Consider the following 16,341-nt stretch of genomic DNA (forward strand, 5'->3'; position numbering starts at 1 on the left):
ATATGATTGAAACAAACAGAACATTATCTTATATGAGCCTGGATAACATTAAGATCCTGCCCAGCTCAGAAGCAAAAGGAAGATAAATCAGATAATATGAACCTTGTTATCCATCCTTCTTCACAGTCGTTTTGGTGAGGGACAAATTCACAGAACTTCTTCCTCTTGGGTGAAAGTTCCTCCTGGTTCAATCTTCTTTAATGATAGTGGAAGCCATTAGTACATTTCCCATTGAGAACCAAAAGAAAGCCTAGTGAAGACTGCTTTGAACTCATTTGTATCAAGAAACTAAAGACTGTAGCCCTAAGTAGGTGCTCTTCTGGGTGCCTAGTACAACTAAATACTTCCTGGAAACCTTGCTGCTTCCTCCTGATCTCTGGGAATGAAAGACCAGAAGAGAAAAGATGTGAGAAAATATTACTTTATACAGCCAAAAATCGGGGCAAGAAGAAAAAGTTCCTCCAAGAATAAAAAGAAACAATAAATAATCCAGATGTTTGAAATTTTGGCCTCAACCTTCCTTCTTTCAATGACCATAGATTGGGTATGACACAAGTTCTTCACAGTATATTTTCAATACAATGTACATAGTTTTTACCTTAATGAGATATGTAAGATCAGAATCAATGAATCAACACCATGATATGCCCCTAAGTTATTTTTTCATGGACAGCAGGTGAGCGGATGTCATTCCTCTGTTTAATCAGGAGTTAAAGCGTGTACAGTAATTCCTTATTTTCACAATATTCCTTCTGACAAAGATAACAACCATAAGAATGGCTCCCAGCTGGCTAAACCTGACATACAGGTTTTGTTAATAAAAAAATGCATGACTTAATTAATGAAATGGATCTATTAAGACTGTCCCCCAATCAACCAGAGTAGCCCCACCTACAGCTGAACTTCACATGACCTATCTTATGCAAAAAGAATTGTAATAACTTGCACGGGAAGCTGCTATAGAGGAAAGGTTGCTAAGAAGAAAAAAAAAATACTTAGAAATGCATATAATGCCCCTAGAGGAGAAAGCTTAGTATTTTCACTTCTACTCAGTGTTTTCCTTCACAGTGAATAATTAAAATAATTTTGCTAAACTGTGTAAAATTATTTCACAAAGAATAATTATATTTGATCTAGTAGCACCTGATACTATCTATTGTCTAAATTGCTTGTATTCAATTCATGAGTAATGTCAACAGTATTAACGTCTATTATGGAAGAATTAGCTGAGTTAAAAAAATTTTAAATGTTTGACATTCCTGTACACTTTCTCTAGCATAATGTTCAAAAGAAGTATCATTATACCAACACATTCTTAGATTTTTTTTAAGTCATGTCTTTATTTAAGTCTGCAAACTCGGGGTCTTTAAAATCACAAACAATTTGCCTGTTTTGTTCTGGCAAGCATAAATCTGTAGCAATCTACTCATTTTGCATTCTTCTCTGTTCCCATCTAGCTGTCCCACACTAATTGGCTCTCCAAATTCACCTCCATCAACTTTGGCAGGCTCAACACCTCCTTCAGAAAACCATGATTTTTCCCCCTAGTCATAAAGAGCTGCACTGTTACAAACAGAAAAAAGGAACTTTGCAACATTTCTACAACAAAGGTTTTTTTTAAATAAATAAATATATATATACACATTATTTGATCACACACACACACACATTAATTTGATCATACACACCAGATATGTGCCCCAAACTGAACTAATGCAACAGCAGATACCTATTTTTTTCTCTCTTGCAGTCTCATTCCTATTTCAAAGATTTCCAAATTTGTGCTTTCCTTTTAGCAGAGGAAATCCCATGAACTGTTTAAGATTACATTCTCACTGAAAGCGATGAATGCCACAGTCTTCTCCAGAATAAAAAGCTACTTTCTCTCCTTGGAATAGTAACTTTACAGTAATTTGGAGGAAGCAGGAGAAACAGTTGGTCATTAAACATTAAATGTATTAACGGGGTACTCACAGTGTATGACTCATCTGGAAAAGGCAGTTCTGTACTTGCATTTCAGGACTGCTGCAATACAATAGCCACTGTGATAAATTTAGGTTTATCTCACCTAATATTTAGCAGAATCTAATAAAGAAAACTTAAATGAATGCACTTTCCAAAAAATGCATGAGTAGCACTATTTACAACTTCCAGCTAGGGGAATTGAGAGGCAAAGAAAAAACATTCCAAAGGAGGCCCTTCATTTCCACTCCCCAAATGGAGACCTTTAGGACTTGGTGTTTACAACTTACAGGGACTTGCAACTCCAGATGAAAACAATGACAAATTAGAACATTCAAAGCAGGAATCCCCCAAGCACTTTAGCAGCACGTATAAAATCATTCACTTATTCAGACTCATATTGCTCTTGAAGTCCTGCTCAGTTCTCTGGAAATCTCAGACCTGTGAATATGGGTGAAGCACTTGGTAGCAGTTACTTGCTACATGCCACTGTTGAAAATGAAGCTTCTGCATAGCTCAGAAAAATGATCAAACGGCACCACCCCACTCCCCTGCCCCCCCCCCCCCCGCCCCCAACAACAAAAAAACCAAATGCAAAACAAACCAAAAAAATAGGCTATAATAGGATGCTGGCTTGATTAGTAAAAAGTTTCATATGATGCTCTGGAATGAAGGGAAAAGATTAATGTAAAGTCAGATGCATTAAGAGATACACAAAAAGACATAACTCCTAAGGACAGAAATTCTGTTTGCTCTCAAGAAATTGTGAATCTCTGCTTTATAGGTTTTTTTTTTAACCAGTCCTAGTTGTTCATGATCTATTGAGCCTAAAATCATATCACTTTGATGAAAGCTTTGTGCATTTCCTTACTCTGAAGTTCTGACTCATTTAGGTGATTAGGAGACAGAACGGTAACAGAGATAAAATAACAGGACCACTTCAGAGCACACTTAAGTCACTGTGAGAACTCTCAAATGCAAGGTAAATACATCTGTTCGTTCGGAACTCCAGAAATGGAGACACCAAGAGAAACAGGCATGTGCACTACATCCTGGGTTTTTAGTGTAGACTTTTGTCTTGTTTTATCCACTTTGTAGTAAATGAGCTTTTAGTTTTGTCTGAGGAAAAAAATAAGTTTGCAGGAATCTGAAGAACAGAAACAAAATACTTATGTCTAGAACTAGGGAAAATGTGACACAGTTCAGAAGTCATTTGTAAAAGCAGAGTAGATGACAGGATTTTTTAGATGGTGGACAAAAAGCTTTGTGACACAAAACTCAGATATTTTACAACAAATGAAAACCAAAATCAGCTCACCAAAACAATCAGAATCCAGACTCTGATGTACTTTTATCAAAAAACAGTAACATCTTGCTTATGTGTATGATGAATAAAATTCACTGGCAGTTCAGGTGAAGGCAAGCCTTCAGAGGGAGACTCTGAGAAAAAGAAATGGAGTATGACATTCCTGGAGTAAATATGGTGTGTGTGGGGAAGAACTTCAGCTGCTGGCCCCATCCAGTCCTAACAAAAGGAATGTGAGAGCTGTTCCCAAGGTGAAAGAAGACAGGCTGAACAATGTGGCTAATGGGATCACACTGAGCTAATGGGATCATCAGGACTTGTTTTACTTCTGTTGGTGCATGTCAAAACTCTGATGTGTTTTAAAATACATTCTACAGCAGTAGTCTAAATCTTGAGGCATTTTGGCGAGAATTTACATATCTTCAGGTTTTGAGCCTTGCCTAGAAAGAGTCTACAGGGTAAAAACACTTCAAGTTCAGAAATTTGCAAATTGTAAGAACAGATTCTCTTCTGTCAGACAAAGAGAAAAAGAAACAGAAGGCTCAAACATGTCAGTATCTTATTAAACAAGCATTTAATGCTGCTGCCCTCACATAAATCTGCAGAGGTTACAGATACACTTGGACAAGCCCCCAGTAGCTATCTTTCACAAACCAGGTTCGGACAAGAGAATAAACCCAGCCACACTGTAGCGCCCAACTATACTACCATACATTTAGACTTGGCAAGTACAACACTTGGGAATGCTGTAAGTAATATTACTGATTTCTAAAAGCTCTGAAAAGTTTTCAGAGTTTCTGAAAACTCTGCAAACTATAGTATCCTGAAAGTATTCTAGGATTATCCTTAGTCAACACATAAGGATTTAAAAATAAAGTTGTACAGGTCAAAATGATCCAGCTTTGGCACCTACAGTTAAGCTATTGCTCCAGAAAATTACTAATTTTTCAAAGGGGCACTTGCGGGTCCCTTCCCAGCTCCCTACATGTAAACTCAGGTGTCAAAATTTACATATATGAGGCTGAAAAAATTGGCTGCACTGTTTAACAGGCAGTTCTGCTGGGAGGTCTCTTGTAACCAGATTTTTTTAAAGCCTCATATTTATTGGACAGATACTGGCCCAATTCCAATCCACAACTGCAAATCCAAAGAAACAGCTCAGAGAAAACCAGCAGCCTTATTAGCCTTTAAAGATTTCATTTTCAAGAACTCAAGACCCTTTATTGACTAATGAAAGGTTGGGTCCCCAAGCCCACAGACTGATGTTGCTTGGAACATATTTTAATCATTTTGGAGTGCTAGCAGCCATCTGTCTAAAGAGCTTTGATCACATAAATGCACTCTGAACTGCAGCTCCTTCTGACTCCAAACCCTGTCCAAAAGCCAAAGGGAACCCGCAGGCATGGCAACTTTGAGACAATTGAAAGCCTTGCAATGTGATAAGGCTGCTTTTATTATTTAGCACATCATTAGATTTAATGACACCACAGATAAGAGATACACTAAAAAGATACCATTGTCATTGCCTATCTTATAACAGCAACATCCAACTGTGACTTTGCTTTGTTTCTACACAACACTTGTTACTTACTACGCTATTTTAAAAGAATAGTTAAATGGAACAAAAGAATTTCTTTTCCTGCTTCAAACATCAGAAATAGTAAAAATAGGTACCTAAAAATTTAAGACTTTGTTTTTTTAAATACTTTCCTCCTTAGTTAAAAAAAAAAAAAGCACAAAAGACAAGCAGGGAAATCCCAAATAATCTACTGCATTTTCTGTTTAGACTATTGACTGTTGGGCAGATACTGCTTGGACATACAATCCTACTTTGACCAGTACTGAATAAAAATTTACATTGAAAAGAGAGAGATCCTTTACAGTTAGAGCTGTTAACACTATAACATTTACGAACAAATTTTACACAATTTCCATTATTCTTTCCTACTTTTGGAAAAACTTGGCCACCTCAAAGCTTATTTTGTGGCAATCAGTATTTTTTGTTGTGGTGTCTTGTGAGTGGTACAGACACATGCTATTAACTATGAAAGCTTGAAAACAATATCAGTGTCAGGCATGAATAAAATCTATTTTAATTACCAGAGTCAAGAAATTGCTCTCAAAAATCAAAGAAGCAGCCCTAAGAGAGTGGTAAAAACTGCATAAAAATATCTCTCTTGATGACAGGAGAGACATAGTGGTGGAACCTGTGTGACAGAGCATGACTTTATTTGCTCCAAATATCAGCAACCTTAGCAAGTTCAACACTGAGATTACAGTGCTTGCAGGTTTCTCTTAATTCTGAGATCTTGTGCTTGGCTCTCTTCCTCAGGATATTAGCCACCAGTAACTAGGAGAAACTTTTAGTGTTGCACAGTATAATAATATACTTTTCAATTCACTAACTGTCATACCAAGTGTGGCTAGCTAACAGTGTGAAGAGCTGAAGTAAGTAAGTAAGCAAGTAAATAAATAAGAAATGAACCCTGGACTTCTTTGTTATTCATGAAAACATTTTTGGGTGGCCATTCCGTTACACTGATACAGCACAGATTAAGATATAAGAAGACAAAACCTTAACATGAAATGGCTCAGATATTGGAATAACTTCTCTAAACGCTTCGCTGTCAAAGAAAATACAACGGTGATGATTCACTCAATGTAACTTCCTCCCTCTCCTTCTGTGGCTTTTCCTTCCAAGCTCAGAGCCATAAAAGTTCCTCTGCTAGTGAGACAGCAGCTCCAGACCACTGCTTACGTGCCTTTCCTGGTGGCATCAGGAAAAAAGACATGTGGCTCTGTGCTAGTTCCCCTTCTGGTCATGTCAATGTAAACTGCTGCTTATAAAAGCAAACTATTACTAGTATGTTACACTTTACTCAAATATCTGAGAGACTCAGAACTGAGCAAATCCCAGCAGGTCCACTTATTCACTGGAAAACTGTGACTGAAACTACTAGAGTAGTTGGTCTCTACTCTCCTAAAAATGACAGCTTTCGCACCTATGCTGGAAGAATGACCCATACCAGATGAGTAACACATCACTATGGAATGCTGGACACAGGTTAAAAACCTTCCAAAACACAAGACCTCTATCACATTAGTCAGAAAAGCAGTTTGTGAATGGGAAGTTAAAATGGAAATTTTTCCAGTAAAAGGCATCAGCATGACATGAATGGATCAATTTAAACAAAAGCTCTAAGTTTAGACAGGAATTGAATAAAGAAAATACCTTACTTCTGTCTTTGTAAACAGAAGAGGTGGGCAGCTTTCTGTTTTGTCTTCTGTGACAGGCAGAGGACTTCTTCTGCCACCTGCATTCTTAGATACTCCCTAACATTTTTCCACTGTGAGCAGTGTTAAGCGCAGAGTAAGAAAAGCAATGTTATGTCTAGCACTGACTGAAAATTGCTCATGTAGAAAGTCTTCTCACCAAAGATTTTTTTTAATTGGGAAATGTAAATTCCGACACAAAAAATACGTTGTCTTCCCATGGCACATTTCTAAGTGAAAAGTTTTCTTTCACCTTAGTATTTCAAACTGAAATGTCATTTTATTTCAGTTCTTCAGCTGAAGAGAACTGAACTGAAACACATCAAAGTAATGATTTTTCGAAAATATTGAATTGACATTTTAACATAAAAACATGTCCTGTGAAAAACCAACAAAAAATGAAATGGCATTTTTAAGTCCTCCTGACAATGTTATTACTTTATTTCTAAATATCATATTAATAACAAAAGAATTCCCTTTCATATAATATTTATAGGGCAAGCCAAATTCTTCTTTCTCACTTTTAGATTTTCTTCCTAACTTCTCATGGGAAAATCTGTCTTCCAAATAGCTCTTATTACACACACGGTTTTACTGTGTTTCTTTAACTTGCTCTAGAGAGGGCTGCCTCTTATTCTGTATCTGTTTTCCTTCTCTCATTTTAAAGCAAGAGTTACCTGCATTTTCATAGTCTCTGAAGGTGTTATGCAAAAGGGTAAAACTTCTTATTCCGTTTATACAAATAAAGCAGCTGAAGCAGAGTTTAGCGATGTGATTCATCTATATGCATCCAGCATTTCAACATTTCAATACCAGAATATGTAGCCTTTGGTCATACACCCTTTCTACCAGATAACAGATTTCATAAGCCTCCATATGTTTTTTATAGATTCTCCAATTTTGATTTGTGTATAGAATAAATATTAACTTTAGTGATCTCATCTTCCTAATTTTTACAAGCATTTCTACAGGAGTTTCATACTTTGTATTGCTATCTGCTCCAAACTACCTATACCAGGATTGATTGCAGGTAGTTCTTCAAGAGGCTTTAAACCTTCCAAGAACTCAATTTTATTATGCTTTAACAACTTTGAAAAACTTGTTTCCTAGACATCTCTAACTGTGTGCTTATTTCAAAAAGTACAGAACAAAGTTACACCTCCTAGACTTTTCAGCTCACTGAGAAACCAAGGAAGTCATAACAGAGAACCACATAGAGCAGAGGTAAAAAAGAAGGTGAAGGAATCAGCCAGGCAAAGGACAGCTGTGAACAGAATACCAGCAGGACCCTGTATACAGAGTCACGAGACCATATCAGCATCCAATGGCAAGGAATTCCTTTCTGTCAAGCAAATCGTTGCTCTTAGAGAAGAACAGAAACTCATGTGAAAAGGCCCATCCCAGCAAAAGCCCAAAGTAAATGTTGTTTTAGTTCACATTACCCCATGACAGCAAATAAGCAGAGAAGTCAGCTCAAGTCTGGTGCAATATAGTATAAGGACCCGTGGAGTACTTCTAGCCTTAAGGTACTTGGCACAAAAAGTGACTGGCTGGTCCTCAACCAATTTGAAAAACTTTAGAAATGTTGCCACTATAACACCCAGTAACAGAAGCAGTAGTGGAATTAGCATAGTGCATGGTGCAAACTAAAATGGCCATCACAGTGTGTGTTAGGTGCTCAGTCCACATTTATATTGCTTCCTCAGACCTGCTGCTTAGTGTTTCTATTGGCAAGGCACCTCTGAAGGCCAAGAGCCAGCACCTGGAAACATTGGGTACAAAGATTTCATAAAGTGTAGGCCAGACCAATCCAACAGCAGCACAAGGCAATTTGGACGTACAACATTCTCACTGCAAGGATGGCATGAGGTAGCTTGTTACTCCATCAGGTGCTTTGGATCTTTGACAGTTCAGTGCTTCCTCTCTCTCAAAGTTTTCATAAATCACTAAAGTTGAGTTGGAAATTGTTTTTCCATGCTAAATTTTTTTTCCCAGTGAGATAGAAAAACTTTCAAAGTCATGCCAAGGCAAGAAGCAAAACATTAAAAAGTTTTTTATTGTGTGTGTGTGTTTCTAAATGAATGAGAGACACAGAAAGCTTAAAGAGCATGCTGATGGCTAAAGTATTTTATTGGAGGGTGAAAAAAGGACACCCCTCAGCCCACAAAAGGTTCAGATACGGCTTCACCTTTTCATTGCCTGCTGAACTGCCACTGTAAACACCAAGCCTATGGTATATACTTGCTTTTCTCTCCATCCCTTTTCTTTGTAAATGGTCAAATATTAATTGGAGAACAGATGTGAGTCTGGTCTGCCATGCTTCCGAGAAATATTTCTATCCACAGATTTATTTCTAAAGTCAGTCTCTCTGACTATATTATTGTTAGAAAGTTAGAAAGAACAAATGCAGAAAGTGAGGCAATAACCAATTCCAAGTCTGGAAATGGGGCAGGGACAGGATGATAATAAATTTAATAAAGTGTTAACTACACAAGGATAACAAGGGAGGGCTCTGCTTCTCCTGCTCACCTGCACCAAGCCACTGAGAAATACAGCCATCTCAGTAGCACAGCAAAACTTCATGCAGCTGCTTTTCCAAATCAGAGCAGCCTTCCCCCCTTCGGCTGTCTGATCCAGTTCAGAAACAGCCCCCAAACCTTGGACTTTTATCTCCTGTAACACTAACAAGAGCTGTGATTGCACAAGCATTGAAGTAACAAAGGAAAGAAGTCATAGGGAGACACAGGGGCTTACTAGTGGGAAAATGCTTATGAGACTACAGAGTGAGAAAGATCCACCTAAAATCCCAATTCTTTTGGGGCTACAGCACCTCACTGGAAAGTGGCACAAAACAGAGGAGAAGACTGAACACATAGATTCCAAATTCCAGGTCCAAATTATCAGGGTGTTGGCTCCCCTCACCCTCACAAATTGCCTAAAAATTCACTGAAACTTCCATGGGTTGCTGAGAGAAGATGTGTTTTTAACCAATCTGATTTAAAGACAGCAGTGTTCCTCCACCCCAATTTTTTATTAATTTTAACATTCAGTTATACTTAGTTCAATAAACAAACAGAAAGATGCTTCCTTCCTGCATTTTTCTTTGTTATAACAGAAGACAAATAAAAACCTTAGTGCTCCCTTACAGAGTAATTGCCTGTATATTTGGCTTGTATGTTTGGCTGGATCAGACTGGAGCAGGTTAGCTTCCTCCAAAACATGTATTACAAGGTATCCCACTGCATATCAAAGCCCCTCATCTCTTTGGTATAAAAAAGAACCTCTTCTGTGCTTGTAGGTGGGAAATTTAATTAGCTCAAGGTTTATGTTTAATGTCAGGCATCTGAAACTCTTTGATAAAACAGAAGTCACTTCTGCAAGGGCAAAGAATACTTAAAACACAACTGCTGTCTTCTCCATGATCTCCCCAAAACTGCTCTGCAAAAAGAACAGTGTGGTTTACAGTGATACCATTACTTGGTCATTCTTCTTAATGACTGTAATTATACCACGTTATGTCTAAAGCAACTAGTACTGAAACAATGACAGCAACTGCCAGAACAGAAGCAAGCAGACAGGATGAAAAGAGCAGGAAAATGAGTCAACGGCCATAACTGAAAAAGTGAGATAAAAAAACCCAGGTATGAAAAGACCAGTTCTCTGAGGTAAACTGCTGGGACAGGTGCTCAAGGTAGTCTGCTATTGCTTTAGAGGAAGGACTGAAATCACCACTCTGCATTAGTGGTTGCAGCTTCACTAATCCCACAGTAAATGGGTTCCAGTTCATTTGGGTTGGGAAACTGGATGTTAGAGCAGCCCAATCTTCTGCTACATATTGTGTTCCCCTGAGGGAAATCTAGACTGAGAGAACTCAGAAGAAGACTGAGAGATGGCAGAACAAACAGGCTGAAATGTTTGAGCAGGGGTCAGTCAGTGTACAGGAATCTGACTATTTAGGCTATTTATTATATTCTGACTTGCTACTGCAGTGGCTGTGAAGATGAATATTGACTTGTTAGGTAGAAATACTTTATAGTTTTTAACAGCCCTTAAAACTGGAAAGAGAGCAACATTCTAACAGCAAGAATTACACCATTCTGTATCTATACACAGAGTCCATGGAGCATGGTTGAAATGGCACCATCTGAGTACCATATTCCATAACATCAATCATGAGACTATAGAATGGAAGTAAATTAAACACATACAACTATATCCAAAGCTTGAATAGAAGTCTTTATATCCATGACTAGAAGTAACAGCTTACAAAATATCTTTCTTTATCTATTTCTCCTGTTACAGGGTGATTCAGTTCTGTAATTAAAATGAAAATTGAGTTTGTCCCTGCATCTGTAAGTTCTTAATTTGGGGAAATAATAAAAAGCGTTCTTGATTTCCTACTTTCACATCTATTGATCTCAGTCTTTAAAAAAATGAACTTCCACGTCATTTTACAAGAGACTTTGTGGGAAAAATAAGTGGACCTTCATAAAACTAACTGCTATTTAGACCATTTGCTTGTGCCACTTAAAGATGAATTACAAGTATTCCAATTGAAGATTTGTAAGAATTGAAATTTGTAGATTTAAATTCCCTTAAATCTCTTCAATAGTTTTTTAACTTATAAAGTGTTACAACTGGTTAGGAAGCAAGAAAACTGCTGGCATTGCATGCAGAGAAGCTAGCCATATTAACTGAAAGTTAGAATCTAAAAATAAATATTTCAGGTAGTTGTGCTTATTAGTACAAGAAGCCTTACTGAAGTTATTCTTCTATTTCATTGTTGAGAACCGTCACATAACTGTAAAATAAGCCATCTTTTTCTCCTACATTCATCATAACTTACAGATTCAAATAACTTCCATAACTTACAAATTCCATATCTGCAACATTATACTGCTTTTGATTGGGATAAAGTTAATTTTCTTCATAGTAGCTGGTATGGGGCTACATTTTGGATTTGTGTTGAAAAAGGAGTTGCTAACACATGGATGTTTCAGTTATTCCTGAGTAGTGCTCACACAAAGTCAAGCCCTTTTTTGCTTTTCACACCACTCCAGCAGTGAGCAGGCAGGGGATGCCGAAGAAATTGAATAGAGACACAGCTACACAGTTGGAACAGCTGACTCCAACTGACCAAAGGCATATCCCATACCATATGGTGTCACACTCAGCATATAAATCTAGGAGAAGAAGGAACCTAGTTATAAAATTGGACAGATCACATAACTGAAAAATATGCAAATAAAAAACTTGTGATGATGTTCAAACAACAGAGGTATGTGAGAAAGAGGTAGTGGGATTAACACTCCCATGTACTTCAAAACTGGTTATTTGGATATAGCCTTCTTTGGTCACTGAGGATCCTATGATTTGCATTAATCTCAAGCTTAAAGATTAGTATAGTAAATAAACTAGATTAGTAAGCTTATATTAGTAAGCTAGAAACCTATGCTATTCCTAAGTGTTATGCAAATTTTAATTTTGAGTTAGCATCCAGAAACCCTTTTTTTTTTTTTTTTTTTTTTTTTTTTTTTAACTTTACACAGAGACAACACAAGAAGAACAAACAGAAGCACAGAACTTGGCAAATAATTTGTAGCCAGCTTCTTGTTCCTTATGTATCCAAATTAAATTCTTCCTCCTTTTTAATTCCATTTCACTTCTCTGACCCTTCTAAAGAAGACTGAAATTGTTCCAGGATATGCTTTCTTTTCAGAAAGTCAAAATCCAGAGAGGAATAATTGTTTCCTCATTATATCTGCAACAGCTCATTTTAATTTTGGTTTAGGCCATTCTGGCTTTCCATGAAGCTCCAGTTTCAGTTATAACTGGCTTTTCACTTCACCTGAAAAAAAGTGTGGTTTGCAATACAGACTTCTTTCACAGTTGGAGGAAAAAAATTGAATGTCTTCAAACAGCAGATGCTACTAAATTAGAGAACTGTAGAATGAGATTGGAAGTGACCACTGGTAGTCTCCAGTCTGACCCAACTTCTTCTCAAAGTGATATCAATATGCGATCACACCATGTTGCTCATGACTTTATCACGTTAGACAGTGGAAATCTCCAAGGGTGGAGATGGTAAAAGCTCTCTGGCAACCTGTTCCAATATGGTCAGCCCTCATGGTGAAAAAGTTTTTCCTTGTAACCTGTCTGAAACTCTCTGTTTTAAATCAAGTCAGTTGTTTCTCACCCTGTTGTCATGGAGCACTGTGAAGAGGCCGTCCTTCTTGACAACCTCTGCACAGACTCTGTCAGGCTGCCATTAGGTCTCCCTGGAGCCAACAAAGGATGGAATATTTTTTCTTTCTCAGGCAGCACAAGAGCAGTACCCTTGATCTCTCTTTACATTGCAAATGCTATGGCTTCCTGACTATACCAGTTGCCCTCTGTCACACTTGCTCCAATTTATAGATGTCTTACTTTTACTGGGAAGCTAAAACTGGATGCAGTTTCTAGATACCAAGAATCTTTCTTCTGGATAAAATAAAAAGGGATTTTTTTCCCCCTCTGAACGTCTCCACTAGTTTCCCTCCTTTAGGCCTGTGTATACTTACTTCATACATACAGATATTCAGTACCTCTCCCCTGATTTTGTATGAGAAAATGATACCTTGCTTTTCCTGGATTATACTGTTAGTGAAAGTCAGATTGGTATAAAAATGCACATTTTAATGTCATTGTTTACACAAGTATGCATCCAAAATAGTTAATATACACACATAGTCATTACTTTTGTGTCCAAATCCTTAAAAAATTCTATTGTGTGTTAAGGGAGAAGTACAAGTGATGTAGGTATCACTTGTATGCTTTAATGTGTGCCTCTAGTTTTTTTTGTTTCCTTTGTTGTTGTTGTTGGTTTGTTTTTCTTTTTTTTTGTTCTGTTCTGTTTATTTATTTGTTTTTGGTTTCTTAAATTTGCTTCTTCTAAGTTCCTAAACCTTCTCCCATTCCTAAACCGTGACTCATAGAAATTCCAGTTTAAAAAAGGAGAAAAATAATAACATAAGAGAAATGATTTTTGTAAGGCTGGGGAAGACCTAGGAATAAAAGGAGAAGTCACCAAATGAGCCATAATTCTTAAGTCCCTGTCATGCTGGGGCTTAAGACAGAAAGTGTAAGAATTTGGTGAAAACATGAGAGAACAGTAGGTGAAGAGAATGTGCATCTGGCATAGTCACATTGCAGTTTTACAGTTCAGATGAAGATTGGAGCATGTGTGGAAGTCTATATTTTGCTCACTGGGGAAGTAACTTCAGGGAATGCAGTCTTGAACAGCAAATCATATAGCTAAGTCACTTGGATCAAAGCAGCAAACTTCCACCTCAGTTCAAAACAGACTGTCTAAAAACACTTTCAGTGCTGATTCTAGACTACCATAGCATGGCAAGCACTATGAGGAAATAAAACCACCCAGCAGACATCTATACATGCGTCCCTTCCACATACAAAACAGAGTGCAAATTTTCAATCATTTGGGATGGCTCAGTAAATGCACTGTCTACCTTGTCATTCATAATTACTGTGGCCATTCCACCCTTGCCCAGGTACAGTCCCCAAAGCTTTATGCACATGTGACATATATTCTTTTCTGTTTCATTTGGCATGTGTTTAAAGTATTGTCACATTGCTGGATGTCAAGGGCTGCAGATGTTCATGTAACTTAAAGGAAACTGTAACCAAAATGTTAACAAGTTTACAAGAATCCTCATAATGGTGCAATTAATTTTTAATCAAGTCAAAAGATAGGCCTGAGACATCAAATGTTGCTGCCCATGCACTTACAGGAGTCCTTGTTGCCTTTTACAACCCTTGCAGGTTCAGCTTCATGAGGCCTCTGGCTTTTCAAGTTGTGTCTTTAGGTGCTTAAGGTAATGTTTTCATTTAGAGAGGTTGTGGAATCTCCATACTTAAACACATTCAAAACCCCTCTGAATGTGGTCCTGGGCAACCAGGTCTCAGTGGCCCTACTTGAGCAGAGGTTGGACAAGATGACCTCCAGAGGTCCCTGCCAACCTAAATCAGTCACTCTGTGGGTCCACTTCACAACACATTAGCCTCTAGAGCAGTGAGATAGGTAGGAGATAAAATCTTCTACTTTAGATGTTACAACTTGTATAAATCAGTAGTGATAAAATAGTTCTTGTCCCAGGGGATAATCACGCGAGCATTTCCACACCTTATGGATAGATTTTGCAAATGCCATGAGCCAACTTACAGTGAAATTTTGACTGCTCAAATTAAGAGTCATAAGATAATAACATGCTACATTCTAATGCTGATTCTTGCAAGTAATTATTGTTAGTATTTCTGGGATTTAAAGCATTTACACAATAAATGGCCGTTGCTGCCTACTATTCTTGTTAAACATTGTATGTTAGTGCAAACTTCATCGGCTATACCAAAATATAACTTAAAAATCAGTGAAAAGTCTCCTACAATGTGTACAGAGCAACACAAGCAAATTCTTAATTTCTGAAATATCAATTGAAAAAACTGCATTTCAGTTTTTTAAATTATTAAAAAACCCTCCACATTTAAATTAGTAATAAGGGCACCATAATAAATTCTTTCTAGCTTGGTAAATCATACCATAATTTGTGCACACACTAAATGCTGACCAAATTCATTAAATGCAATAATCACAAATTGCTTGGGGTTTCTATTCACTATTAACAGGCTTTAAATAAATGCCTATGAGATTTAGGAACAAAAGTTGTTTTTGAAACTTCCCTCCAAGGTTTTAATAAACTTAATGAGAAGGGGAAACTTGAAAAACCTCTAGAACCCGAGTATTTTTCACTTTTGAATGCTGAAACACTGAAAACATACACAGTTCTGCTATTGCAAATGTTTTTTAGACATAAATAACTAGTCCTCTTTATTTCCAATGAGTATAGTATTCACACTATATTTATTATTTACCTCTGTAGCCCACATCCCTCATCACAGACATTCAGCCTTCAGATTCACAATTTTCTGCTGTGTTGATGCCAATTCTCCTGCCTTTAACCTGCTGGCAGCTCTGTATCCCCTCTCACACAGGAGGTCAGGATGAAATGAGAGCTGTAACCCAACATCACTCCATAAAACAACCTAACTCCTTCAGTGGACCACACAGAGGTTTTCCTCAGGGACTAAAATCCACTGATCCATGCAAATGTTCAGTGCAGCCCACCTAAATTAATGAGAATGGATATTTCTCTCATTCTACATACTACTACAGAACGTAAGGAATTAAAAGGCACGTATACTGGGGTTGAAGAAGAAAACAGTCTTTTAGAATTACAGATTTTATTATTTTAAAATCTATATTGACTTACGTATGTGCAAACAATCAGGGAAGAAACAAGCATTTATGTGATCTGGTTCTTTTGTCCATGTGTTTTTAAGTGCTCACATTGGCATAGCACAGCGTTTTAGTGTGAAAATCAACCATCAACCAACTTTTCACTTCCCCTAGAAGAAACTAATACAAAATTCAGGCTATAAGAAAGGGACTCCAACTTCAAAGAGATGGTTGGTGAGCAGTAAAGCAGAAATGCAGGCTTTGATTCATTGATGTATTCACATTTTTCCAACAAATACCTATTTGATAAGGCCATTTCCTCAGTCAGACATCGTACAGAAAATTTCCCCTATGAGTCACTCATTCATATTAGAATCAATCATTTTACCTGTAATAAACACGTAATGTTTGGATTTCTTCTTGTAGTTTTTTGCACTGTTGAAGAGCAGCTTCTTTTCCTTGTTGCAAAGCTATCAATTCTGCCTGTGAAATGATAAACAACCGATAA

At 37.3% G+C, this 16,341-nt stretch overlaps 1 protein-coding gene across 7 annotated transcripts in view; it reads right to left on the bottom strand.

Annotated features, from left to right (window-relative positions):
• The window catches only part of MIPOL1 (mirror-image polydactyly 1), a 184,181-nt gene that overhangs the window by 34,804 nt on the left and 133,036 nt on the right, over positions 1-16,341 (bottom strand). For all 7 annotated transcript variants that reach the window (XM_083863214.1, XM_083863212.1, XM_083863218.1 and 4 more), the window contains one exon: positions 16,222-16,316. In XM_083863214.1, coding sequence (XP_083719340.1) covers positions 16,222-16,316 — 95 coding nt within the window. The remainder of the gene's footprint in view (positions 1-16,221; positions 16,317-16,341) is intronic.

Source organism: Zosterops lateralis (genome assembly GCF_965231275.1).
Source record: "Zosterops lateralis genome assembly, chromosome: 6".
Classification (NCBI taxonomy): Eukaryota; Metazoa; Chordata; class Aves; order Passeriformes; family Zosteropidae; genus Zosterops; species Zosterops lateralis.